At 52.1% G+C, this 25235-nt stretch overlaps 2 protein-coding genes across 2 annotated transcripts; one reads left to right on the forward strand and one right to left on the reverse strand.

The window, feature by feature from the left end:
* Positions 1–4647: 4647 nt before the first annotated feature.
* On the reverse strand, positions 4648–24899 carry LOC311216550 (olfactory receptor 14C36-like; the record flags this gene model as incomplete). Its single annotated transcript, XM_084298076.1, has 2 exons — positions 4648–5289; positions 24606–24899. The coding sequence occupies 2 exons, from the start codon at positions 24897–24899 to the stop codon at positions 4648–4650; spliced, it is 936 nt and encodes a 311-aa protein (XP_084154202.1).
* On the forward strand, positions 18524–19483 carry LOC311216668 (olfactory receptor 14C36-like; the record flags this gene model as incomplete). The annotated part of the gene is made up of 1 exon (XM_084298193.1): positions 18524–19483. The coding sequence occupies one exon, from the start codon at positions 18524–18526 to the stop codon at positions 19481–19483; it is 960 nt and encodes a 319-aa protein (XP_084154319.1).
* Positions 24900–25235: the final 336 nt, after the last annotated feature.

Consider the following 25235-nt stretch of genomic DNA (forward strand, 5'->3'; position numbering starts at 1 on the left):
CAAGGCTACAGGCTTGGGGCAGAGTGGCTCAAAAGCTGTGCAGAGGAAAGGGATCTGGGGGTGTGGTCAAAGCTTGCCTGAACATGAGGCAGCAACGTGCCAAGGTGGCCAAGAAGGCCAACAGCATCCTGGCTTGTATCAGGAGTAGCGTAACCAGCAGGACCAGGGAGGTGATCATCCCCCTGTACTCTGCTCTGGTGAGGCCGTACCTCGTGTACTCTGTTTAGTTTTGGGCCCCTCACTTCCAGAAGGACATCGAGGTGCTGGAGCATATCCAGAGAAGGGCTACAAACCTGGCGAAGGGCCTGGAAAACAAGTGCTATGAGGAGCAACTGAGGGAACTGGGGTTGTTTAGTCTGGTGAAGAGGAGGCTCAGAGGAGACCTTGTTGCTCTCTACAGCTACCTGAAAGGAAGTGGTGGGGAGCTGAGTGGTGGCCTCTTCTCACAGGAAACTAGTGATAGGACTAGAGGGAAGGGCCTCAAATTTTACTGGGGGTGGGATTAGGTTAGAAATTAGGAGACATTTCTTCTCAGAAAGAGTAGTCAGGCATTGGGACGGGTTGCCCAGGGAAGTGGTGGAGTCACTGTCCCTGGGAGTGTTTAAGGAAAAGCTGGACATGGTGCTTAGGAACACGGTTTAGTGGGTGACATTGGCAGTAGGACAACGGTTGGACGACCTGATCTTGGAGGCATTTTCCAACGTTGACTTATGATTCTATGATTCTCTGATGGGGAAGATGAAATGCAGTGCTCAAGAGACAGAGTTCTGGCAATGCGACTACAGGGGAAGATCAGTATTTTTTCTCCTGCTGTAATAATCATCATATGATCATTTTGGTTTCATGGGACACCTCAAATATTGTATTAGATGTGTTCAATCATTTCAGCTGATTGCAGTGTGCTGATTGAAGTGAAATTTTTGAAATTCTTAAAAAAAAAAAATGTAGGCAATCTTCAGGCTTACACCAATAAAATGACAATATTCTGTTGTGCATGGAGCCCTGATGTGACAAAACCTTCGCTGCCCAACCCTCGCTGATGGGCAGAGGAGCAGGGGCACCTTACAGAGGAGTTGTGCTTGAGGAGCCAGGACGGGCATCCCTTGTCCTGAGATGAGGGCCAGCAGCATGAAGGGTTCCTGGAGAATGACCATTACTTCCACCCTTACTGCCATGTTCTCAGGGCTCCTGCAGCTCTCCTCGAAAGGTAAGGTTGTCAGGAGCTCCTTCTCAAGGGGTGACACAGGGGCTGTCAACTGTCCAAAGGTGCAAGTCCTGAGCTGTGGGGGAGGCTGGACAGGGCTTGTGGCTGCTGTGGGAGCTTGTGACTCTTGGGTCCTCATGCTAGGGCTGCCCTGAGCCGTAGGGCTCGTCTGGGCATGGCTCAATGTGTCCTCATGATGGGGGACAAATCAGGGCCAGGTTTCCCTGGGAGCTGGTGCCTCTTTGGGATCTGGATCTTGGTGGAAAGTAGTCTAGTGTCTCAGAGACTGGTGTGGCCTGCAGCTCCCACAGGCCTCTCAGGAGTGTGCCAGAAACCCTTCCCCTTGTACTGCTCTCCTTCAGGGGAACTGTGTTCCTTGGGTGATGAGACACTGGAGAGCAGCCCTGCGCAGAGGGATCTGGGGGTTTTGGTCGATAGCAAGCTGAATATGAGCCAGTAGTGTGCCCTGGCAGCCAGGAGGGCCAACCGTATCCTGGGGTGCATCAAGCACGGCATTGTTAGTCAGTTGAGGGAGATGATTGTCCCGCTCTACCTTGCACGGTTGGGGTCTCACCTTGAGTGTGCAGTTCTGGGCACCACAGTACAGAAAGGATATGAAACTATTGGAGAGTGTCCAGAGAAGGGTCACAAAGATGGTGAAGGACCTAGAGGGGACGATGTATGAGGAGCAGCTGAGGTCACTTGGCCTGTTCAGCCTGGAAAAGGGGAGGCTGAGGGGAGACCTCGTCATGGTCTACAGCTCCCTCACGAGGGGGAGTGGAGCGGCAGGCACCCCTCTATTCTCTTTAGTGACCAGTGATAGGACCAGAGGGAATGGTGTCAAGCTGCGACAGGTGAGGTTCAGGCTGGATATCAGGAAGAGGTTCTTCACTGAGAGATAGTTACACACTGGAACAGGCTCCCCAGATACAGAGTCACGGCACCAAGCCTGTCAGAGTTTAAGAAACAATTGGACTGTGCACTTAGTCACATGGTCTAAAATTTTGGGCAGACCTGTGTGGTGCCAGGAGCTGGACTCTATGATCCGGCTGAGGGAGCTGGGCTTGTTCAGCCTGGAGAAAAGGAGGCTCAGAGGAGACCTTATTGCTCTTTACAGATACCTCAAAGGGGGCTGTAGCGAGGTGGGGGTTGGTCTGTTCTCCCACGTGCCTGGTGACAGGACGAGGGGGAATGGGCTAAAGTTGCGCCAGGGGAGTTTTAGGTTGGATCTTAGGAAGAACTTCTTTACCGAAAGGGTTGTTAGACATTGGAACAGGCTGCCCAGGGAAGTGGTGGAGTCACCACCCCTGGAAGTCTTTAAAAGACGTTTAGATGTAGAGCTTAGGGATATGGTTTAGTGGGGACTGTTAGCGTTAGGTCAGAGGTTGGACTCGATGATCTTGAGGTCTCTTCCAACCTAGAAATTCTGTGGTTCCTCAGACGTCTGGCTGCACATAGTTTTTTGTTGTTATTTTTGTGTGGGGGTGTCTTTTTTTAATATTTACAAAAAAGTATATTAAAAAGAAACAAACACCAACAAAAATAAAAGAAGCAACCAAACAAAAGCACAGTCCACAACTGTGAGTCAACTCTAACTTGCCTCCAATGAGGTGCACCATCCACAACAGATGACTGTACAAGAAATTTTTGACACAGATATTGGAAATGGTAAAAGAGAAATACAGAATTGGCTACAGGGATGATGAGAGGGACTACTGAAATACAGGCAAGTTCAACCTCCCCAAACTCCCTAGAAGCAACTGCGTATATGAGAAGTATCTGAATGACCAAAGAGCAAGAGCAAGTGGAGGGGAACTCTGCAGAAGAGTGGAAAATGCACATGTCCACACACTCTGCTGGAAAGGTGATTTCCAGCATGGGCTGTTTCGTAAGGCCAGATGGAAATACCTCAAACACTGAGGAGATGAAGTGCAATGCATAAGAGAAATTCTGGCAATGCAAGTACAGGGGAAGATATATATATACACATTTGTATTATCTGCCTTTCTTGATGGGAATATTCACATCTTTCTGTCTGTATAGTGAAATATATTTGTATAGCTACAGCTGTATTTGTGTAGCTACAGCTATTTGTGCAAGTAAAGGTAAATGTATTTGCAGATTTACACATGTACACATAGATAACTGGGAGAGAGACGGGCAAGTGGCTGGGAATCATGGATTTTACATCACCTGAACTATCAGGAAACCAACCCAGCAGTGCTGGGAGGTGGGGAGAGAGGAGACGTGGAGGAAGGTCCCAGTGACATGGCTGGGAGTTGGGTTGTGATGCCATTCCTACTGCAGTGACCTGACTGCCTGGTGGCAGGCAGGCAGACATGATGTCATCGAGTGCATCACAAACCCCATGGGACACAGGGGGCAGCTCAGGCAGGGGACAGCTCTGTCAAGCCACCATGGCTGGGCTGCTGCTGAGGTCACCTCCTCACAACAGTGTGATGGGCCAGGAGCAGGCAGGCCTCAGGAGGCCATCAAGAGCAGCAGCTGTGGAAGCTGCAGGCAGATGCCTGGGCCCTGGGGAGGGCTGCCCTGCAGTGATGCCAGCTGGACATGGGGTGGGAGCCTGTGGGACAAGGCATGGGAAAGTGTTAGGTATGACAGAGCACAGTGTGAGAAGGGAGAGAGTACAGGCAGGGCTGTGAGGGACAGCAGCCTCTCGTATGCCCTTGGTGGGCAGAGATATGAGCAATGGCCTAACAGCCATTCCAGCCTTTCCCATCTTCCCCCCAATTCTCCCAACTCCCTGCTCTCTGCCCACCTCCCTGCCCTCTGCCCAGCCCAGCCCAGCAGCCCAGGCTGGGGTGACCCCAAGACAGTGCCCACAGCAGGTTGCTGCAGGGCTCTGGGCACTGCCACCACAGCCCCAGCCCCTCTGAAGGCCACAGCAGCTCCTGGGGGCACAGAGGGCTCCGCCTCACAGAGGGGAACATCTGAGGCAGAAGCATACAGAGGTCAGTGTCCCCTGCTGTGTCCTCTGCTCTGTTCAGCAGCAGATCCTCAGAGGCCTGCAGCCCCTCCGTGCCATCCCTGGGGTTTCTCATGCAGCTCCTGCTATGCCAGGGCCAGGGCAGCTAGGCCCGAGCTGCTGCAGCCAGAAAGGGTTTGCCGGTCCCATTAGTTCCTGATCAGCTGAGAGTGGGTTTCAGACAAAGAAGTTGTGGCTTCATTTATTTTGTTTAAATACACAGAGAGTCTGGCTCCTCATTTATGCAAAGCCTCAGGGTCACAAAAGATATGTTGGTACAAGGGGATGAAGAACAGCATTTCTTTGTGGAAAACAATATCACAAGGGGAAATGAAAAACAAAACAAATTTAATCCATCCAGAAGTTAAGACAGCTTGCCCTATCATTACATAAACTGTAATTTATCTGAAGAAGAAAATAAGCAGTTTATAGCTGCAAAAAGGTCCAGCCAGTTTCATCAGTACATCCTTAAATATCTCCATGACATCACTTTCCTAATGGCATTCATGAGCTCCTGGTTCCTCATGCTGTAGATGAGGGGGTTCACTGCTGGGGGCATCACCGAGTACAGGACAGTCATCACCAGGTTCAGGGATGGTGAGGAGATGGAGGGGGGCTTCAGGTAGGCAAACATGCCTGTGCTGAGAAACAGGGAGACCACAGCCAGGTGAGGGAGGCATGTGGAAAAGGCTTTGTGCCGGCCCTGCTCAGAGGGCATTCTCAGCACAGCCGTGAAGATCTGCACATAGGAGAAAAGAATGAAAACAAAACACCCCAAAAACAGAAAACCACTAAATGTGAGAAGCTCAATTTCCCTGAGGTAGGAGTCTGAGCAGGAGAGCTTGAGGATGGAGGGGATTTCACAGAAGAACTGGTCCACAGCATTGCCTTGGCAGAGGGGCAGGGAAAATGTATTGGCAGTGTGAAGCAGAGCATAGAGAACCCCACTGCCCCAGGCAGCTGCTGCCATCTGGGCACAAGCTCTGCTGCCCAGGAGGCTCCCATAGTGCACGGGCTTGCAGATGGCAACATAGCGGTCATAGGACATGACAGTGAGAAGAGAATACTCTGCTGAAAAGAAAAAGAAGAAGAAAAAGACCTGTGCAACACATCCTGCATAGGAAATGGCCCTGGTGTCCCAGAGGGAATTGGCCATGGCTTTGGGGAGAGTGGTGGAGATGCAGCACAGGTCAATCACGGAGAGGTTGAGGAGGAAGAAGTACATGGGGGTGTGGAGGCGGTGGTTGGATGCTACAGCAGTGAGGATGAGGCCGTTGCCCAGGAGGGCAGCCAGGTAGATGCCCAGGAAGAGTGCGAAGTGCAGGAGCTGCAGCTCCTGCGTGTCTGCGAATGGCAGGAGGAGGAACTCGGTGATGGAGCTGCTGTTGGTCATCTGATGCCTCTTGGACTCAGGGTCTATCCAAAGACCAAAGGGCATGAACTTGGTACCTATGAAAGGTCTTAAGATGTTCTGAAATCCATAGTTTAGTTCACATGCAATACACCTGTAAGACAGAGGGGTCTGTTTATCATCCTGCAGCAAAATTTGTGAGAAACAAAGTTGTGTTTTTGCAATAGAGAATTACTTTTCTGTATTCCAAGGTAGTTGTGTAGTCATAATAAGGAGGAATGCTAAGTAGAGAAGTGGACAGTAGAAGGCCTCACTGTTCCAAAATACGGTAGAAGCTTGAGGAAAAAACATGATGAGCAGTGAGAGAACAGTAAAATAAAGATCACGAGCTCTCAAAACATAAGAAAGGAGAAATTAAAGGGTTGAAAAAAAAGAAAAATTGTACATATATGGTATAGAGGAGCGTCAAGTAGCTTGTGGACCTGTAGTACTCAGCCAATGAGGAAACAGGGGAGATGATCAGGCATCAAGTAATAGGGAATAAAAGGTTAGGATTTGTTTACTAAAATATGCTCCTAATTGACAGAATGCCCGCCATTGCAATTCAGAATAAAATAGCTTCACAGAAGATCCTGTCTTCAGAAAGTTATTTGAGATGTTTCTCAGAGAATAACCCAGGGACACCACTGGCTGTCCTTAAAACAGAGTGACCTGAACAAAGCCAGCTCATTTCCCAGCCCTACGCACCGCAGTGTCCAGAGCCATTTTGGCTAGAACAGATGGTCACTTTGCTCCCAGGGATGCACCTCCACAGCAGGACTCAGTATTCTGGTGTTTGAGATTTTGGCTTTACTCCCACTGCCAAGAGAGTATGGGGGGAATACTAAGGGCAGGATGGATGGGAGGGGAAACACAGAGAAATGCCCCAGTGTTCCAGCTTTTGGAGGCAAGAATGGGAGTGAGAGATGGGCACCTGGGGGTTCTCTTCCTCTGAGGGTCCTGCTGCTAAGGGACAACACAGTCAGAGACCCAATGATTTGGGGGCAGAGGCTCTGCTGGATTTGAGCAGAGACCACGCAGTTGCTCTGGGTAAGTCATCTGCATAATGTGGATGTAAGGAAGGTGCCGAAATCTCCCCTACCACGAAGTTCCTGGGAGCAGCTACCTCTCACTCCCTGCCCATGGCTCTGCTGCCTGCAGCTGTCCCTGCCTGCAGCTGGGTCTCTGTCCCCACGCCTCCTGCCTGCAGCTCACAGCCCCCATCCCACCTGCTGGGTGCTCAGCTCTGCCCTGCAGACACCTCCTGGCAGCAGGGCTCTGCCCAGGGGCAGTTCGCTGGGGGCACATCCTAGAGCCCAGGGCACACAGACACTGCTGACACTGCACGGGTGGTGGTGGAGTTTTCTATGGGCTGAGCCACAGGAAAGGGATTTCTTGTAGTCCTTGTAGTGCGCCTTGTGGAGTCTTAGTACTGTTAGACTTCTCTTTGAAATAACAGCATTGATTTCTATTCCCACTAAAACAAACAAACAAACAAACAAACAAAAGAATGCAGAAACTCAGCAGAAATGCTGAACCTGAAGCAGCTAATTCCTACCTTAACTTTCGTCTTGCAAAGTCCCCTTGGATACACCCTGGTTGTGCTGTGGATCCATGAGCAGGCTGCCCCAGGCAGCAGCCTCCCACCAGCAGCAGGACCCTGCCCTGCCGGGGGGGCTCCTTCCACCCACAGCTTCTCCCCGCAGCGCCCTGGGCAGCTCCCCGGGCAGGCTGAGTGCTGAGCCTGGCAGGCGGCAGAGGCCCTGGCCCGGCACACAGCCCCTGGGGCACAGCAGGGACCCTGCTCTGCACCACAGCCCTGGACACCCCTGCCTGCCCCCCGGCTTCTCCTGCCTCCAGGACTTGCGGCTGCACTGCCCTCCAGCCAGAGACTTACCAGGTGCAGGGCTGGGAAGTCTTCTCCAGCAGGGAGCTGTGGGCATGCTGCCACTTCTGCATGCCTTCAAGCACTGTGTCTCTGCAGGCAGTGCCCCCAGCCCTGCTGCGCTGTGCAGAGGAGCTGCTCCTGGGCAGAGCTGTCTCTCTGCAGCGCTGCCCGCTTGCCAGGAGCTCCCCTTGGGCCCAGGAGCCCGGCCCAGCTCAGCAGCAGAGGCCCAGCCCAAGGCCTCCCTTGCTCTGCCCCCCACCAGGCTCCCTGCACATGGCCCTGGGACTGCAGGGGAACCTGCTGGCAAACAGCCTGAAGGGATCCCTGGGCTGCCCTCCCTCCCCTGGCACACACACTTCTTGACAGCAGGATCATTTCTCCTTGCACAAAAAACAATTATTTGTGACAATCACCTCGTCTCCTCCCAGTTGCTGGTGGGACACCCAGGCATGGTCATGGATGTAACTCCTTTAACTCCCTGCTTAAGGAAGGGATTCAGCAGAGTCAGTTAACCCAACATCTCATGCTGGGTTTTTGTCCTGGGGCTGCAATGGGACTCAGATCCCTCCCATGTCTGCCACAAACCCACAGGACCTGGGATTCCTCTGCACTCAATTTAGGTGTGCATAACATGGGCTCCTGCAGGTGAGCTCCTTTTCTCAGCTCCAGCATCACCAATGGAGATGGAGGAAATCAGGGACTGCAAACACCTGGTGACATGTCAGGGGGCAGAGGTACGTGCAGGTATCTGTGAGCTCTCATGGAGGAACCCTGAGGGACAGAGCAGCACCTGGGGGCATCCCCTTGGAGGCTGGTGAGGAATGCCTTTGGCCAGCTGAAATGACAGCAAATGCACCCATTTAGGACAACTAAACCTGTCCCTCCTCGGTAGGCTCAGGCAGCCTGTAGAGGCATCCAGCTGACCCAATGAAGAACTGTGCCAAAGGAGAGCTGAGTCTCTCTCTCCCTCTTCTCCATCTGGTTTTCCCTCCATCTCCAGGGACTGTAACGGCACTTGTCTCATGGACATCCCTACATTGCCTAATGAAATTTGGGGCAGCTTCTCCATTTAAAGGCAATTCCAGGCTTGCAGTGCTACCTGAGATGCCAGTGCTGCCCAGCACCACTGGAGCATGCAGCTGACATGGGCAGCACAGGACCCACAGGGCAGCTCTAGCCATTCACAGCTGGTACTTAACGGGCACCCCTGAGGGCATCTCTGACAGACCTGGTGCTTATGAGCAAGTGACTACTTACCAGGGCTGCAGTGAGCCAAGGTCTGTGCCTTCTATATCTGGCAGAGGTAGGCAGTGCATGGATATGAGGCATATCACAACGGGGTTTCCACTTGTGTCCTTTGGTTTGCAAACACTGCTGCTGCTTCTCATCCCCATCCCTTACTCAGTCAAGACACAGCCCAGTGATTTTTTTCTATGTCCCTGGATCACAGGATGCCCATAGCCAAAGACATTTTCCGCAGCTCATTCTCATGCCTGGAGAATGGGCACAGCTTCAACACTCAGGCCCTCAGCGCTGCGCCAACACCACAAAGACCCTCTGCTGTCAGGGCAGCACAGCCCAGGCCTGTTTTCCTTCTGGCCTAAGGAACACCAGGGCTTGCCCTCCATGGGACCCCTTATTTCATCCTCCTCTGGCCATCTGGCATCCACGGCAGCTGTGATGGAAAGCCTGTGCATGCCCAGGCTCTTGGTACAAGGTCTGGAACATGTCTCAGTTTGGACCTTGTGCCACAGCTGAGGTGCTGCAGCCCAGATGTGCCCCAATGCCCTCAGCCTGGGGCACAGGCAGGAGGAGCTGGATCCCCGCCTGCTGTCACAGGGCTGGGACATTGATGGAAGAGCTGCTGAGGTGTGGGGGGACAGGTCCCTCAGCTTGGGGTGCTGTGCTGGATGGGGGTAGATTCTTCAGAAGAGACAAGCAGGGATGATCAACAGCGAACACGTTTGCCTTTCCGTTGTGTACCACCTCTGCCTCCTGCATGGCAGTCCGGGGGATGGCGCTGAGGCCTTCTGAAATCTCAGAGCCCCGTGTGATATCTGGGAAGGAAGGCCCTGGCATGCACTGGAATTCCCTGCATATAACACATCCTACTTCTCCAAGTGAGCGACATGCAGTGAAGAGGAATTCAGGCACACTGAGGGACTGCTGCATCCCAGGTGCCTTCGCTCCACTTCCTATATTCCATGGCCTTTGTCAGCATTTGGAGATGTTCCTGGTGGATTTGTCAGGATCCTGTGGAAAAGAACTGGGCAGAAGGGAGGTGAGAATTTCTCAGGACAAGAAGAGAAATCTCTCATCAGTCTTGCAAGCTGTCCTGTCTCCTTGCTGCTGAACTAATAGGACTTTAAATGACGCGGGCTGATGTCACAGGGGGTGCACTGCATCACTAGGATATCATCAGTGGAGCAGCAGCAGTGCCGGCACTTCCCTGCAAGGCCTGGTCCCTGCTGGGCACTGCTTGGGTGCTCCCCAGCACTGTCCTTCTGTGGCCAGGAGTGGGGTCAGCAGGCAGCAAGCTTGCACTGGGCGACCCTCGCTGACGGGCGGAGGAGCAGGGGCACCTTGCAGAGGAGCTGAGGTTGAGGAGCCAGGGTGGGCATCCCTTGTCCTGATCTGAGGGCCAGCAGCAAGCGAGATGGAGGGGACTGGACAGTACTAGTGGCTTCTGCGAGAGCCCTTTCTGAGGGTCCCACTGGGCTCAGGGGACAATGGGGCAGCCAGGACCCCTGGTTCCTGATGATGGGTCCTGTCCTGAGCCCAAGGGCTCCTCTGGGCATGGCTCAGCCTCCTTGTGATTGGGACAATCCAGGACCAGGTTTCCCTGGGAGCTGCTGCCTCTTTGGGATCTGGATCTGGGAGGAAAGTCCTTTGGTGTCCCAGAGACTGGTGTGGTCTGCAGCTCCCACAGACCTCTCAGGAATGTGCCAGAAATGCCTGAGTTGGAAATCAAGCCTTCCCCTTGTACTGCACTCCTTCAGGGGAACCAGCCCCTCCTGTGCCACCAGGCTGGCAGAGCATGTCCTCGGTGCTAAGATGCCATCCCTGGATGGCCACAATCCTGGTGCTGCATCATTTCCACATGCCTAATGAGGTGGTTTTACCCAGAAATGCAGGCAAACTCCACAGCAACTGCTCTTTCACTTCCCCACCTACAAGGAAAAGGGGGAGAAAATATGATGAAAAGAGCTCAAGGGTTGAGGTAAAACAGGTCACTCACCAAATATTGTCATGGGCACCAATTATCATCACAGGCATACAAGCATTTTGTCAGCTTCATAGTTGCTGACCACAGTCTTCATTTTGGTTTTATCTCAGTGTAGTAGTTGTGTTTGGCCTCAACACTGTGTTGGATAGCATATTACATACTCTGTGTGTTCCCTGTTGTGCTGTTTATCCTTTGTGGGGGCTGGTTTATGGTTATTAGTTTACTGTGTAACACTGCCTTCTGTTGTGATAAAATTACTGGCCATGAGACAAATCTGGTAGTTGTACGCAGCATTGCTGTCACCTCCATACTTGAGGACCCTTCTCTCGGGAACTTTTCATAGTGGCAGGGAGTGTGGGAGAATATGGGCAGGCTCCTAGAACAGTGAGCACCTGAACAGTGAGGTCTCTGCTCAACATCTCAGGCGATACCCACCCCCTACCGGCCCTGCCTTCCCAGGTGCCCTTATGCAATAGGTTTGAGGCCCTGGAGCTTGAGAGACCGGTAGCTGAGGAAGAGGTAGAAAGTCTACCCAGGAGGATGCCTAGGGCGAGGAAGTCGACTCAACGCCTCAGGACTGCCTCCACCAAGACAGAAAGAAGGGTGATTGTGGTGGGTGACTCCCTTCTCAGGGGAGCAGAGGGCCCTATTTGTTGGCCTGACCCTACCCGCAGGGAAGTCTGCTGCCTCCCTGGGGCCAGGGTCAGGGACATTGCCAGAAAGCTTCTCAACCTGGTTTGCCCCTCTGACTGTAATCCTCTTTTGATAGTCCAGGCTGGCAGTGATGACATTAAAGAGAGAAGCCTGAAGACTATCAAACGGGACTTTAGGGGACTGGGATGGTTAGTGGATGGAGCACGAGTACAGGTGGTGTTTTCGTCTATCCCTACGGTGGCAGGGACGGGTACAGAGAAGACACGGAAAGTCCACCTGGTAAACACGTGGCTCAGAGGCTGGTGCCAACACAGAAATTTTGTGTTTTTGACAATGGGGCGCTTTACTCAGCACCCGGCCTGATGGCCACAGATGGGTCCCTATCTCTAAGGGGAAAATGGGTCCTAGGCCAGGAACAAGTGGGGCTCATTGAGAGGGCTTTAAACTAGGTAAGAAGGGGGACGGGGCTGAAACAAGGCTTGTTAGAGCTGTGCCGGGGTAGCAATGGCAAGGCTGGGAGAGCAGGCAATGGCCCAACTGAAGTGCATCTACACTAATGCACTTAGCATGGCTAAGAAACAGGAGCTGGAAGCCATCATGCGGCAGGCAGGTTATGACTTGGTTGCCATCACGGAAATGTGGTGGGACCACTCTCATGACTGGAGTGCTGCAATGTCTGGCTACAGGCTCTTCAGACAGGACAGGCAGCGCAGAAGAGGTGGTGGTGTGGCTCTCTATATCAGAGAGTGTTTTGATGTCGTAGAACCAGGATGAGGAGACTGATGAGGAATTCTATAGGCAGCTGACAGAAGTTGCGAAATCGTCAGTGCTTTTTCTCGTGGGGGACTTCAACTTCCCATATATATCCTGGAAACACAACACAGCCCAGAGAAAGCAGTCTAGGAGGTTCCTGGAGAGCGTGGAAGATAGCTTCCTGATGCAGCTGGTTAGTGAGCATACCAGGGGAGGTGCCCCGCTAGACCTTCTGTTCACAAACAGAGAAGGACTGGTGGGAGATGTGGTGGTTGTAAACTGTCTTGGGCAGACTGACCATGAAATGGTAGAGTTCTCCATTCTTGGAGAAGCCAGGAAGGGGACCAGTAAAACTGCTGTATTGGACTTCTGTAGGGCTGACTTTGAGCTGTTCAGGACACTAGTTGGCAGAGTCCCTTGGGAGGTGGTTCTGAAAGGAAGAGGAGTACAGGAAGGCTGGGCACTCTTCAAGAAGGAAATCTTAATGGCCCAGGTGCGCTCTGTCCCCTTGTGCCCAAAGACGAGCTGAAGGGGAAGAAGACCAGCCTGGCTGAACAGAGAGTTGCAGCTTGAGCTTTGGAGAAAAAAAGAGGGTTTTTAATCTTTGGAAAAGAGGGCAGGCCACTTGGGAGGAATATAAGGATGGCAGAGGAGCTGGCCAAGCCACTTTCTATCATTTATCAACAGTCCTGGCTATCAGGGGAGGTCCCAGTAGACTGGAGGCTAGCAAACGTGACGCCCATTTACATGAAGGGCTGGAGGGTAGACACGGGGAACTACAGGACTGTCAGTTTGACCTCAGTGCCAGGGAAGCTCATGGAGCAGATTATCTTGAGAGTCATCACGCGGCACTTGCAGGGCAAGCAGGCGATCAGGCCCAGTCAGCATGGATTTATGAAAGGCAGGTCCTGCTTGACGAACCTGATCTCCTTCTATGACAAAGTGACGCACTGGGTGGATGAGGGAAAGGCTGTGGATGTGGTCTACCTTGACTTCAGCAAGGCTTTTCACACCATTTCCCACAGCATTCTTCTCAGGAAACTGGCTGCTCGGGGCTTGGACTGGTGCACGCTTCGTTGTGTTAAAAACTGGCTGGATAGCCGGGCCCAAAGAGTTGTGATGAATGGGGTCAAATCCAGCTGGAGGCCGGTCACTAGTGGTGTTCCCCAGGGCTTGGTGCTGGGGCCAGTCCTCTTTAATATCTTTACTGATGATCTGGATGAGGGCATCGAGTGTACCCTCTGTAAGGTCGCAGATGACACCAAGTTAGGTGCGTGTGTCAATCTGCTCGAGGGTAGGAAGGCTCTGCAGGAGGATCTGGATAGGCTGGACTGATGAGCTGAGGTCAACTGCATGAAGTTCAACAAGGCCAAGTGCCGGGTCCTGCACCTGGGGCGCAATAACCCCAAGCAGAGCTTCTGGCTGGGAGATGAGTGGCTGGAAAGTTTCGAGGTGGAGAAGGACCTGTGAGTATTGGTGGATCGTCGGCTGAATATGAGCCAGCAGTGTGCTCAGGTGGCCAAGAAGGCCAACAGCAGCCTGGCTTGTATCAGAAGCAGTGTGGCCAGCAGGGCTAGGGAAGTGATCGTCCCCCTGTACTGGGCTCTGGTGAGGCCGCACCTCGAGTACTGTGTTCAGTTTTGGGCCCCTCACTACAAGAAGGACATCAAGGTGCTTGAGCGAGTCCAGAGAAGGACGACGAAGCTGGTGAGGAGTTTGGAGAAAAAGTCTTACAAGGAGCGGCTGAGGGAGCTGGGCTTGTTCAGCCTGGAGAAAAGGAGGCTCAGGGGCGACCTTATCACTCTTTATAAGTATCTTAAAGGAGGCTGTAGTGAGGTGGGGATTGGTCTATCCTCCCATGTGCCTGGTCACAAGATGAGGGGGAATGGGCTAAAGTTGCACCAGGGGTGTTTTAGGTTGGATATTTGGAAGAACTTTACTGAGAGGGTTGTTAGGCATTGGAATGGGTTGCCCAGGGAAGTGGTGGAGTCACCATCCCTGGAGGTCTTTAAAAGACGTTTAGATGTAGAGCTTAGTGATATGGTTTAGTGGAAGACTTGTTAGTGTTAGGTCAGAGGTTGGACTCGATGATCTTGAGGTCTCTTCCAACCTAGACAATTCTGTGATTCTGTGATTCTGTGATCCTTCTGGGTTCCTTCCAACTTTGGATATTTAATGATTCCATGATTCTATGATAAAAGACAACAGAACATTTAAAAGAGAACAGAATATGTTTAGCTCTGCCTGAGACACGACTCCTTTTGCTCTGCTGACAGCCTCTGCAGGCCGCCCTGCACATAAGGAGTAGGGACATGTTCAGTTGTCCTACATGTGGCATCTGCTGCCATTTCAGTTACCCAAAGGAATGCCTCCACCTGACTCACAGAGGATCAAGCACAAATTTCACCAGGTATTTCCATCTGAACAGCTCCTGCCTGTCCTCCGTCTCCACTTAGGAGCTATTGTGGCTCAGTAATTCGCATTAATGTGCCAATGTTGCGGACACCTGAACTGAGGCCAGAGGAATCCCAGCTCCAGTTGGTCTGTGCCAGACACGGGAGGGATCTGAGCCCCCTTCCAGCCCCAGGAATAACAAGCAGCATGAGATGCCTTGACCGACTCTGCTGAATTCCTTCCTCAAGTGGGGATGAAGGAGATCAGTCCCTGGCCATGACTTCATGTCCAAAGTAATACTGGGAAAAAAAAAGATGTGATTGTTACAATTAATTGGTGTTCTGTAAGGAGAAATGACCCTGGTGTGAAGAAGTGTGTGTGCCATGTGAGGAAGGGAACCCAAGGGATTCCTTCAGGCTGTTTGCCAGCAGGTTCCCCTGCAGCCCCAGGGCCATGTGCAGGGAGCCTGGTGGGGGGCAGAGCAAGGGAGGCCTTGGGCTGGGCCTCTGCTGCTGAGCTGGGCCGGGCTCCTGGGCCCAAGGGGAGCTCCTGACAAGCGGGCAGCGCTGCAGAGAGACAGCTCTGCCCAGGAGCAGCTCCTCTGCACAGCGCAGCAGGGCTGGGGGCACTGCCTGCAGCTGGCTCGGGGAGGGGGGAGAAGGGAAAGAGAGGTTACGGGCTGTGTGGGATATGAGAATACTGAGAGCTCAAAGGAGGAGAAATCTTCCTAGCATATAACACGGTAAGTCCCTTTCTGCAGTGTATTGCACAGGAATATCAGGGAAGGTTTCAAGACTGAGAACTTCCCATAGAAGATAAGGCCAAATGCACTTGGTATTTCTTTAGTGTGGAAAAACACAAGCTCCAGCGCAGGGGTTCCCTGCTGCAGGGTCAGTGTCCAGGCCCGGAGGGTTCCCTTGTCTCAGGCCGGCTGCAGGCTGTGAAGCCAGGGGTGCAGGCAGGGGTGGCCAGGGCTGTGCTGCAGAGCAGGGTCCCTGCTGTGCCCCAGGGTCTGTGTGCTGGGCCAGGGCCTCTGCCGCCTGCCAGGCTCAGCACTCAGCCTGCCCGGGGAGCTGCCCAGGGCGCTGCGGGGAGAAGCTGCGGGTGGAAGGAGCCCCCCCGGCAGGGCAGGGTCCTGCTGCTGGTGGGAGGCTGTTAACCTGGGGCAGCCAGCTCACAGCAACACAGCACATCTACAGGGTATTTCCCACAGGTTTTTCATTAGCATTGTCAAGGCAACAAATATTTTAAAGACATAGAGCTTTCTTGACTCTCTCTTTTCTGTTTCCATTTGCTGAGGAAGCTGGGAGGATACATTAATGGAAGAGAAAACGTTCAGTTTGGGCAAGAGGCTGACAGCCCTCTCCCAATTCAGACTGAAACCTGATAATGGCTTGTCAACATCTCTGTAGCCTAAGTCTGCACCACCATCTTGTTTCTGGCCACTGAATCTTTTCTTCTGATCTGCTTTTCTGGACTATCAATCTGTTTATTGTCCCATCACGTGCCATGCTGCTCAGAGGTTTCTGCAGGGCAGATCTGAGTGCTCAGAGATACTCAGATGGGAGTAGACTGAGAAACAGCTGCAGGAATAAACAGCTCCAGGCACTGAAGATAGGTCAGGGAAGGAGGGAGGTGCTGTACAGGGTAGATTTGGGCATCCTTCTCTCAGTTGCTGCAATGCAGATACTTTATTCTGTGTAAGTCCCCTCGTCTCCTCTCCCAGCCAAAACTACTGCCAAGAAGATCATAGAATGAATCCTATCATAGAATGGTTTGTGTAGGAAGTTACTTTAAAGATCATTGAGTTCCCAATCCCCTGCCATGGGCAAGGGCACCTTCCACTAGACCAGGCTGCTCAAAACCTGGCCTTGTAAACTTCCAGGGTTGGGGCACCCACAACTTCTCCTGGCAACCTGTTCCAGTGCCTCACCACACTCTGAGTGAAGAATTTCCTCCTAATCTCTAATCTGAATCTGCCCTCTTTTAGTTTAAAACCACTCCCCCTTGTCCTATCATTATCTACCCAAGTAAAGAGTCCTTCTCCGTCTTTTTTATACGTCCCCTTCAAATACTGGAAGGTGGCAATGAGGTCACTCCGAAGCCTTTTCTTCTTCAGGCCGAACGTCCCCAGCACTCTCAGCCTTTCTTCATAGGAGAGGTGCTCCAGCCCCTTGATCATCTTTGTGGCCCTCCTCTGGACCCACTCTAACAGCTTCACATCCTTCTTGTGCTGGAAGCTGCAGACCTGGAGACAGTACTCCAAGTTGGGCCTCACCTGGGCAGAGCAGAGGGGAACCATCACCTCCCTCGACCTGTTGGCCACTCCTCTGTTGATGCAGCTCAGGATGGAGTTAGCCTTCTGGGCTGCAGGCAATCACTGCTGGATCATGTGGGGCTGATCATGGTGTCCAGGGCATGAGCTGCCATGTCTGCAACCAGAGCCCCAGAAGAGGAGAGGTGCCTCTCAGTGTGCATGCTCCCCTTTCCTATTGCATGACAGAGGGGTTGCCAGTGACTGCTCAGCATCCCTGGGGTCTGTTCACAACTGGGTGAGGCTTTCTGGGGGGGTTCTCTGCCTCTTTGTCTTCCACTGAGTGAGCACTGTGATATTTCCCCACATTTTCTCCACCCGTTCATGCTGCTCCTGCTATCGTGTTCAGGCTCTCTAGGGATGGGGGTTTCAGGTGCAGTTCCAAAAATGACCCTGAACATCCTGCCACAGATGTATCTGCATAGCAGTGAGGTGTTCCATCACCCATCTGACTTCTGGGACCACAGACAATGCAGTGCAAGATGGTGGGTAATATGCCAACGATCCCTTCAGAAGACCGCATCTTTTACCATTTCCCTGTTTTCTAATCTGTGTCACCTGGGCAGTGCAGTTGACAGGGCATGGGAAATAAGCAGGCTCTCCACCTTAGAAAACTCATCAGCCTCCATGTAGTGTCAAGTCAAGCTATTCTCCACAAGGGCGCAACTTGGTCTGGCTGTCTGAGTGAGAAGCCATCTCCCATTAGTCACTGCACATCTGGGCTGAGAAGGAGAGAGAGAGGAGATTGGAGAGCTGCACTTTGGATGTGGACCCCCCCTGCTATGTTGTGTTCCTTTTCAGAGAAACTTCTGAGTGTGGTCATCCTAGCACTTAGAGAGGAAGGATGGGGCAAAGGTAGGAAGAAGACCAGTGGAGAGACCAGATCTTCTGATGCTGCACTAAGGCCCAGGGTACACTTCTGACTCTCAGGACTCGCTAGTGTTCAGGTTGAAAGAAATCCAAGTGCTTTGGATTTCCCCTCTGTCGTGGTTTCAGCTAGGATAGAGTTAATTTTCCTCCTAGTAGCTGGTAGGGTGCTGTGTTTGGGATTTAGGATGAGAATAATGTTGATATCACACTGAATTTTTAATTGTTGCAGAACAGTTCTTCCACTAAGCCAAGGACTTTTCAGCTTCTCATGCTGTCCCGCAAGCAGGCAGTCTGGGAGTGCAGCGGGAGCAGGGAGGGGACAAAATCAGGACAGCTGACCCAAACCGGCCACAGGGGTATTCCATACCATCTGACATCATGCTGAAGAATTAATATAGGGGGGATGGCTGGGTGGGGGGACCGGCTGCTCGGGGATAGGCTGGGCATCAGTCAGCAGGTGGTGAGTAATTGCATTGTTCATCACTTGTTTTGTAAACATTAACAGTAGTAGTACTAGTATCACTATAATTATTATTTTCCTTTCTTTTCTGTCCTAATAAACTGTCTTTATCTCAACTCAGAGCCTTTCATTTCTTTCTAATTCTCTACCCCATCCCAGAGAGGGAAGGGGGAGGGTGAGCAAATGGCTGTGTGGCCAGCAGGGTTAAACCACAACACCCTCTTTTAATGAATGTGCGTCTGATGTGACAAGGAATGCAGACAGTGTATCACTAAGTTTCAGAGGTTTCTGCAACAAACTGAGTAGGTTTCACTCAAAGACGTCTGTCCAAAACTGTCACTGCATTTTCCTTCTTCAACAGGTCCCCATTCCCAGGGGAATCAAATGTCCAACAGTAGCTCCATCACCGAGTTCCTCCTGCTGCCATTCACAGACACGCGGGAGCTGCAGCTCCTGCACTTCGTGCTCTTCCTGGGCATCTACCTGGCTGCCCTTCTGGGCAACAGCCTCGTCCTTACAGCCATAGCCTGCAACCACCGCCTCCACACCCCCATGTACTTCTTCCTCCTCAACTTTGCCCTCCTCGACCTGGGCTGCATCTCTACCACTCTCCCCAAAGCCATGGCCAATTCCCTCTGGGACACCAGGGCCATTTCCTATGCAGGATGTGCTGCACAGGTCTTCCTGTTTGTCTTCTTGTTTTCAGCAGAATATTCTCTTCTTACTGTCATGGCCTATGACCGCTACATTGCCATCTGCAAGCCCCTGCACTACGGGACTCTCCTGGGCAGCAGAGCTTGTGCCCAGATGGCAGCAGCTGCCTGGGGCAGTGGGATTCTCAATGCTCTGCTGCAAACTGGTAACACATTTTCCCTGCCCCTCTGCCAAGGCAATGCTGTGGACCAGTTCTTCTGTGAAATTCCCCAGATCCTCAAGCTCTCCTGCTCACACTCCTACTTCAGGGAAGTTGGGCTTGTCATGGTTAGTGCATGCTTTGCTTCTGGATGTTTTGTGTTCATTGTGCTCTCCTATGTACAGATCATCAGGGCCGTGCTGAGGAGGCCCTCTGAGCAGGGACAGCACAAAGCCTTTTCCACGTGCCTTCCTCACCTGGCCGTGGTCTGCCTGTTTGTCAGCACTGGAGCTTTTTCTTACCTGAAGCCCCCCTCCATCTCCTTCCCATTCCTGGACCTGGTGGTGGCTGTTCTGTACTCGGTGGTGCCTCCAGTGCTGAACCCCCTCATCTACAGCTTGAGGAATGAGGAGCTCTTGAATTCTGTGAAGAAAGTGATTTCCTGGAGTTTTTTCAATAGTTATAAAATTATTGCCTCTTTCCATAAATGACTCCCAGCATATCCGATGTCAGACCTGTGTTTTGCTTGTTTTCATTTTTATAGGTAATTATGTTTTTTCTGTTCCTGCACACTTTGGGATTTCTCTCACTTCATATGAAGTGGGATGTATTAACTAACTCTAACACTGGAATACAGTGCTACGATCTGTTCAGAAAAGATAGCCACGGAAAGGGTAGGTGGGGTTGTTGCTCTCTATGGATTGATTGCTAAGAGAGACCTCTTAGAAACAGCCACAGACATGTTGAGAGCTTGTGGGTAAAAACTAAGGACTGGACCAATAAAGGACACCTGGTGGTTGGGGTCTACTCAAAGCTGCCTGGTCAAGGGGAGCCTGTTGATGAGGCTTTCTTGCTTCAGCTATAAGGAGCATCATGCTTGCACACTCTCATGGTAATGGGGGACTTCGACCACCTGGATGTCTCCTGGAAAACCTACACAGCAGGCTGTAAGCAATGCAGGAGACTCCTAGAGTGCATAACTTTCTGGTCCAGGTATTAGACAAACCAACCAGAGAAGTGTTACTTGACCTAGTGCTCACCAACATGGTAGAGCTCTTTAAAGATGTCTCAGAATCACAGAATCATCTAGATTGGAAGAGACCTCCGAGATCACCTAGTCCAACCTCTGACCTAACACTAACAAATCCTCCACTAAACCATATCACTAAGCTCTACATCTAAACGTCTTTTAAAGACATCCAGGGATGGTGACTCAACCATTTCCCTGGACAGCCTATTCCAGTGCCTGGGAAGAGTACAGGGATGCAGTCCAGATGTGCAGGGATGGCATAAGGAAAGCCAAGGCACGGATGGAACTGAGCTTGGTAAGGGATGCAAAGAATAACAAGAAGAGACTCTATAGGTACTTTGCTCTGGAAAGAAAAGACAAGGAGAGAGTATCTCCTCTGATGGATGAGAATGGTGAACTGCTAATGACAGACATGGAGAAGGCTGAGGTACTCAACAATTTCTTTGCCTCAGTCTTCACTGCCAGTCAGGCTTTCAAAGTCTTTTGTTCTCTTAACCTCTAGATGGAGGCTGGGGGAGCAAAGTTGCACACACTGTAAGTGAAGAGGAGGTTTGAGACCACCTGATGTTACTAAACAAGTACAAATCTACAGGGCCTGATGACATGCATCTGAGGGTCCTGAGGGAATTGGCTGATGTAGTTGCCAAGCCACTCTCCGTCATATTTGAAAAGTCGTGGCAGTAAGGCAAAGTCCCTGGTGACTGGGAAAAAGAAAGAGGGAAACATCACTCTTAATTAGGCTAGAAAGGAAGATTGGGGGAACTACAGAAGGGTAAGCCTCACCTGGCAAGATCATGCAATGGGTCCTCTTGGAGGCAATGTTAAGGCACATACATGACAAGGAGGTGATCTGGGACAGCCAGCATGGCTTCACCAAGGGCAAATGGTGCCTGACCAATCTGGTGGCCTACAATGGAGTGACAGTATCAGTTGACAAGGGAATACTGACCAATGTCATCTACCTGGACCTCTTTAAGGCTCTTAAAACAGTTCTACATGACATCCTGATCTCCAAGTCGGAGACATATGGATTTGATGGCTGGACCATTCATTGGATAAGGTGTTGGCTTGAAGGTCGCACTGGCAGACTATTGATCAATGGCTCTGTGTCCAAGTGGAGGCTGGTGATGAGTGTTATCCCTTAGGGGTCTGTCCTGGGACTGGTATTGTTTAATATCAATAACATAGACAGTGGGATTGAGTGCACCCTCAGCAAGGTTGCTGATGACACTAAGCTGAGTGGTGTGGTTGATACAATAGCAGGAAGAGACGCCATCCAAAGGGACCTGGACAGGCTTGAGAAGTAGGCCAACGTGAACCTAATGAGGTTCAACAAGTCCAAGAACAAGGTGCTGCACCTGGGCCAGGGAAATCCTGGATGTGAGTACAGACTAGGAGAAGAACTCACTGAGAGCAGGCCTGCAGAGAGGGACCTGGGGGTTCGGGTGTATGCAAGGCCCAACATGAGCCAGCAGTGAGCACTTGTACCCCAGAAGGCCAACCGCATCCTGGGCTGCATCAACAGATGAGTGGCCAGCAGATCAAGGGAGGTGATGGTCCCCGCTCTGCTCTGCCCAGGTGAGGCCCAACTTGGTGTACTGTTTCCAGGACTGCAGCTTCCAGAACAAGAAGGGTTTGGATCTGTTAGAATAGGTCCATTTGCTGTCCTAATGAACTATCTTTATCTCAACCCACATGCTTTCATTTCTTTCTGCTTCTCTCCCCCATCCCAGAGACAGAAGAGGGTGAGTGAGAGAATGGCTCTGTGGTGCTTAGCTGCCAGACGGGTCAAACCACAACACCTGCACTTAAAATGACTGTTGGGACCCTGAGAAACTCATGCTGGGTCATGTGTGACAAACTCAGACTGAAAGACTCTAGAGCAGGTGACTTTGAGTGGCTGTGGCAGATCCCAGCATCTTGCTCCAGTCTGGGAATATGTCCCCTTCCAACTAGGGAAATTAGAATGGATTAATATGAACAGACCCATCAGGTCAATATGCACAGTAAGGGGAAGTAATAGTTGTTGTGCTGTAGCTGCAGCAGGCAATAGGCCTTGGACTGAGCCTCAGAAGGCTCAAGCAGATCAAATGTGGTTCACCCATGAGCTAAGACAAACACTGTGAGCAGAGTGAAGGACACGGAGTGGTGCCCTCCCATGAAGGAGGATGCAGAGCACAGCTGTAAGAGGCATCTTGCTTGTGCCACGGCCGACACAGGTTCAGCTGAAGTAAAAGCCCCAGCCCAGGACAATGGAGTGAAGGTCCCTGGGCACAACTGCAGAAAGACTTTGCAAGATGTCTGCCAGTGACAGCTTGAAACACCAAATGCATCTTGGTGGTAGTAGGTCCTTTTGGCACATGGGCAGTTGACCTCCCTGGCAGAACCACCACGGAGGCCACCACTGCAAAGCTGCTGCGTAACACCGACTTTTGTCCCCGGGGTCCAGACAGGGGAGAGGGGAGAGGCAGGCCGTGGGGAGGGGGCTGGAGTGAGGTCACTGCCACTGCAGCAGCCTGATTGGCCCTCAGAAGGGCTGGCCACCAGGCACTGTGACATCATCGCGCATATCAGAGTGCCCCCTGGGCAGCAATGACGTCACTGCAGAGGGGAGGGCGAGGGGCTGGCAGAGCCCCATCGAGGGGCTGGCTGGGGGTCCCCTCTGCTACAGCCACCTGATGGAGCGGGGCAGGCAGGAGGGCAGGCAGGGCTCGTGACCACCTTGCTCAGGACGATCCCTGGGTGAGCTGGGTGACAAAATCTGAGCCTTAGCTCCAGCAGAAGCTCTTCTCTTTGCTCTTGACTTTTCTCGATAACATCACTTCCAGGTGAGCTCTGCCCTTGCTAAATCCATATCTCTGTCTCCACCATAAATTTCTGTTTTTGGAGCCTGTCCTTGCTGTCACCCCCTGCCAGCTCCTTCGTGGCTCCTTTCAGTGCCCTGTCCCTGCATCGTCCCAGCCCCACTGCCCCACACATGGTCCCACAGCCATGCTGCCAAGGCACCGCACATGGCAGTGCACAGTCAGGGCTTGGTCAAGGTCCCGCCGTTACAATCCTAACGGCACCCTCAGGGTCCCTTCCCGCCATGGCCCTCCTGCCTTTGCAGCCTTCTCCAGCCCACGGCACCTGCCCTGACCCAGCCACGTCCCATGGGGGCCTCTGCAAACAGCCCTGCTCCAGGTCTGCAGGGCTCTGGGCCAGGACAGAGGCCGACAGAGCTGGCTGTTCCCCCAACACAGACCTTGGGCTCTCCCACCTCCCTGATCTCTGCCCACCTCCTTGCCCTCATCCCAGCCCAGTGGCAGTGGTCCTCAGGGTAGTGCCCACCGCAGGCTGCTGCAGGGCTCTGGGCACTGCCATCACAGTCACAGCCCCTCTGAAGGGCACAGCAGCTCCTGGGGCATAGAGGGCTCAGCCACAGAGATGTTGACATCCATATCACCAGCGTACAGAGGTCAGTGTCCCCTGCAGTGTCCCCTGCCCTCCTCAGCAGCAGATCCCCAAGAGATCTGTAGCCCCTCGGTGCCATCCACGGGACTCCCCAGGCATTTCCTGCAGCCCCGGGGCCAGGGCAGCCTGCCCCAACCAGCTGCAGCCAGAAGGGGGTTTGCGGTTCCCATTAGTTCCTCATCAGCTGAGGGTGGGTCTCAAACAAAGAGATTTCAGTAAGTTCATTTATTTTGTTTATATACACAAAGAACCTGGTTCCTCATTTACATGAACATTCACGAAAGATGTGTTGGTACTTATGTAGAAAGGGATGAATAAAGACATTTGTAGAAAAGAGTTCCACAAGAAGAAAAATTAACAAATCAAAACAAAGTGAAAACAAACAGTCACCTCTGAAGTAAAACGAGGCTTTGACTGACATGACATAAAATACACTAGATCTGTAGAAGAAGAAAAGAAGCAGTCCATAATTGCTGAAGGGTCAGTCAGTTTCCTCAGCACATCCTGAAAACCCTCCATGACATCACTTTCCTGATGGCACCCTTGAGTTCCTGGTTCCTCATGCTGTAGATGAGGGGGTTCACTACTGGAGGCATCACTGAGTACAGAACTGCCATCACCAGGTCCTGAGATGGGAGGGAGATGGAGGGGGGCTGCAGGTACGCAAAAAAGACGGTGCTGATAAACAGGGAGACCACGGACAGGTGAGGGAGACATGTGGAAAAGGCTTTGTGTCGGCCCCGCTCAGAGGGCATCCTCAGCACAGCCCTGAAGATCTGCAGGTAGGAGAAAAGAATGAAAACAAAACACCCCAAAAACAGAGAACTACTAAATGGAAGCCCAACTGCCATGATGTAGGAGTCAGAGCAAGAGAGCTTGGGGATCTGGGGGACTTCACAGAAGAACTGGTTCACAGCATTGCCTTGGCAGAGGGGCAGGGAAAATGTATTGGCAGTGTGAAGCAGAGCATAGAGAACCCCACTGCCCCAGGCAGCTGCTGCCATCTGGGCACAAGCTCTGCTGCCCAGGAGGGTCCCATAGTGCAGGGGCTTGTAGATGGCAATGTAGCGGTCATAGGACATGACAGTGAGAACATAAAACTCTGCTGACATTAAAAAGAAAAAAAAGACCTGTGCAGCACATCCTGTGCAGGAAATGGCCCTGGTGTCCCAGAGGGAATTGGCCATGGCTTTGGGGACAGTGGTGGAGATGCAGCCCAGGTCGAGGAGGGTGAGATTGAGGAGGAAGAAGTACATGGGGGTGTGGAGGCGGTGGTCGCAGGCTACGGCGGTGAGGATGAGGCCGTTGCCCAGGAGGGCAGCCAGGTAGATGCCCAGGGAGAGCACGAAGTACACGAGCTGCAGCTCCCGTGTGTCTGCAAATGCCAGCAGGAGGAACGCAGTGATGGAACTACTGTTGGACATGTGCTGCCATTGGCATGGAGACCTGTTAATGGAGAAGAAATATTTGGGGAGACCTCTATGAGCAAAACCTGTTCCTTACAGAAAGCTCCCAAATTGCTGTTTCTCTTTCAGGAACACTTTTCCTGGTCCCCTACTTCAGCTGAGGTCAGTGCTGGCTGAGGGTTACACTGGGAGCACAAGACTCTGGAGGAGATATTCCTTCCCTGCAGCAAGTAAATTGTATCTTGGTGATCTCAGGTCAACTACACTTGGTATATCAAGGTGTTTTTCAGAAAAGTTCCTAGAAAGACACCCAACTGCAGAGCAGGTCTTGGTGGATATTTTCTGTATTTTTTG

The sequence above is a fragment of the Netta rufina genome (assembly GCF_964035555.1).
Source record: "Netta rufina genome assembly, chromosome: 18".
Taxonomy (NCBI): Eukaryota; Metazoa; Chordata; class Aves; order Anseriformes; family Anatidae; genus Netta; species Netta rufina.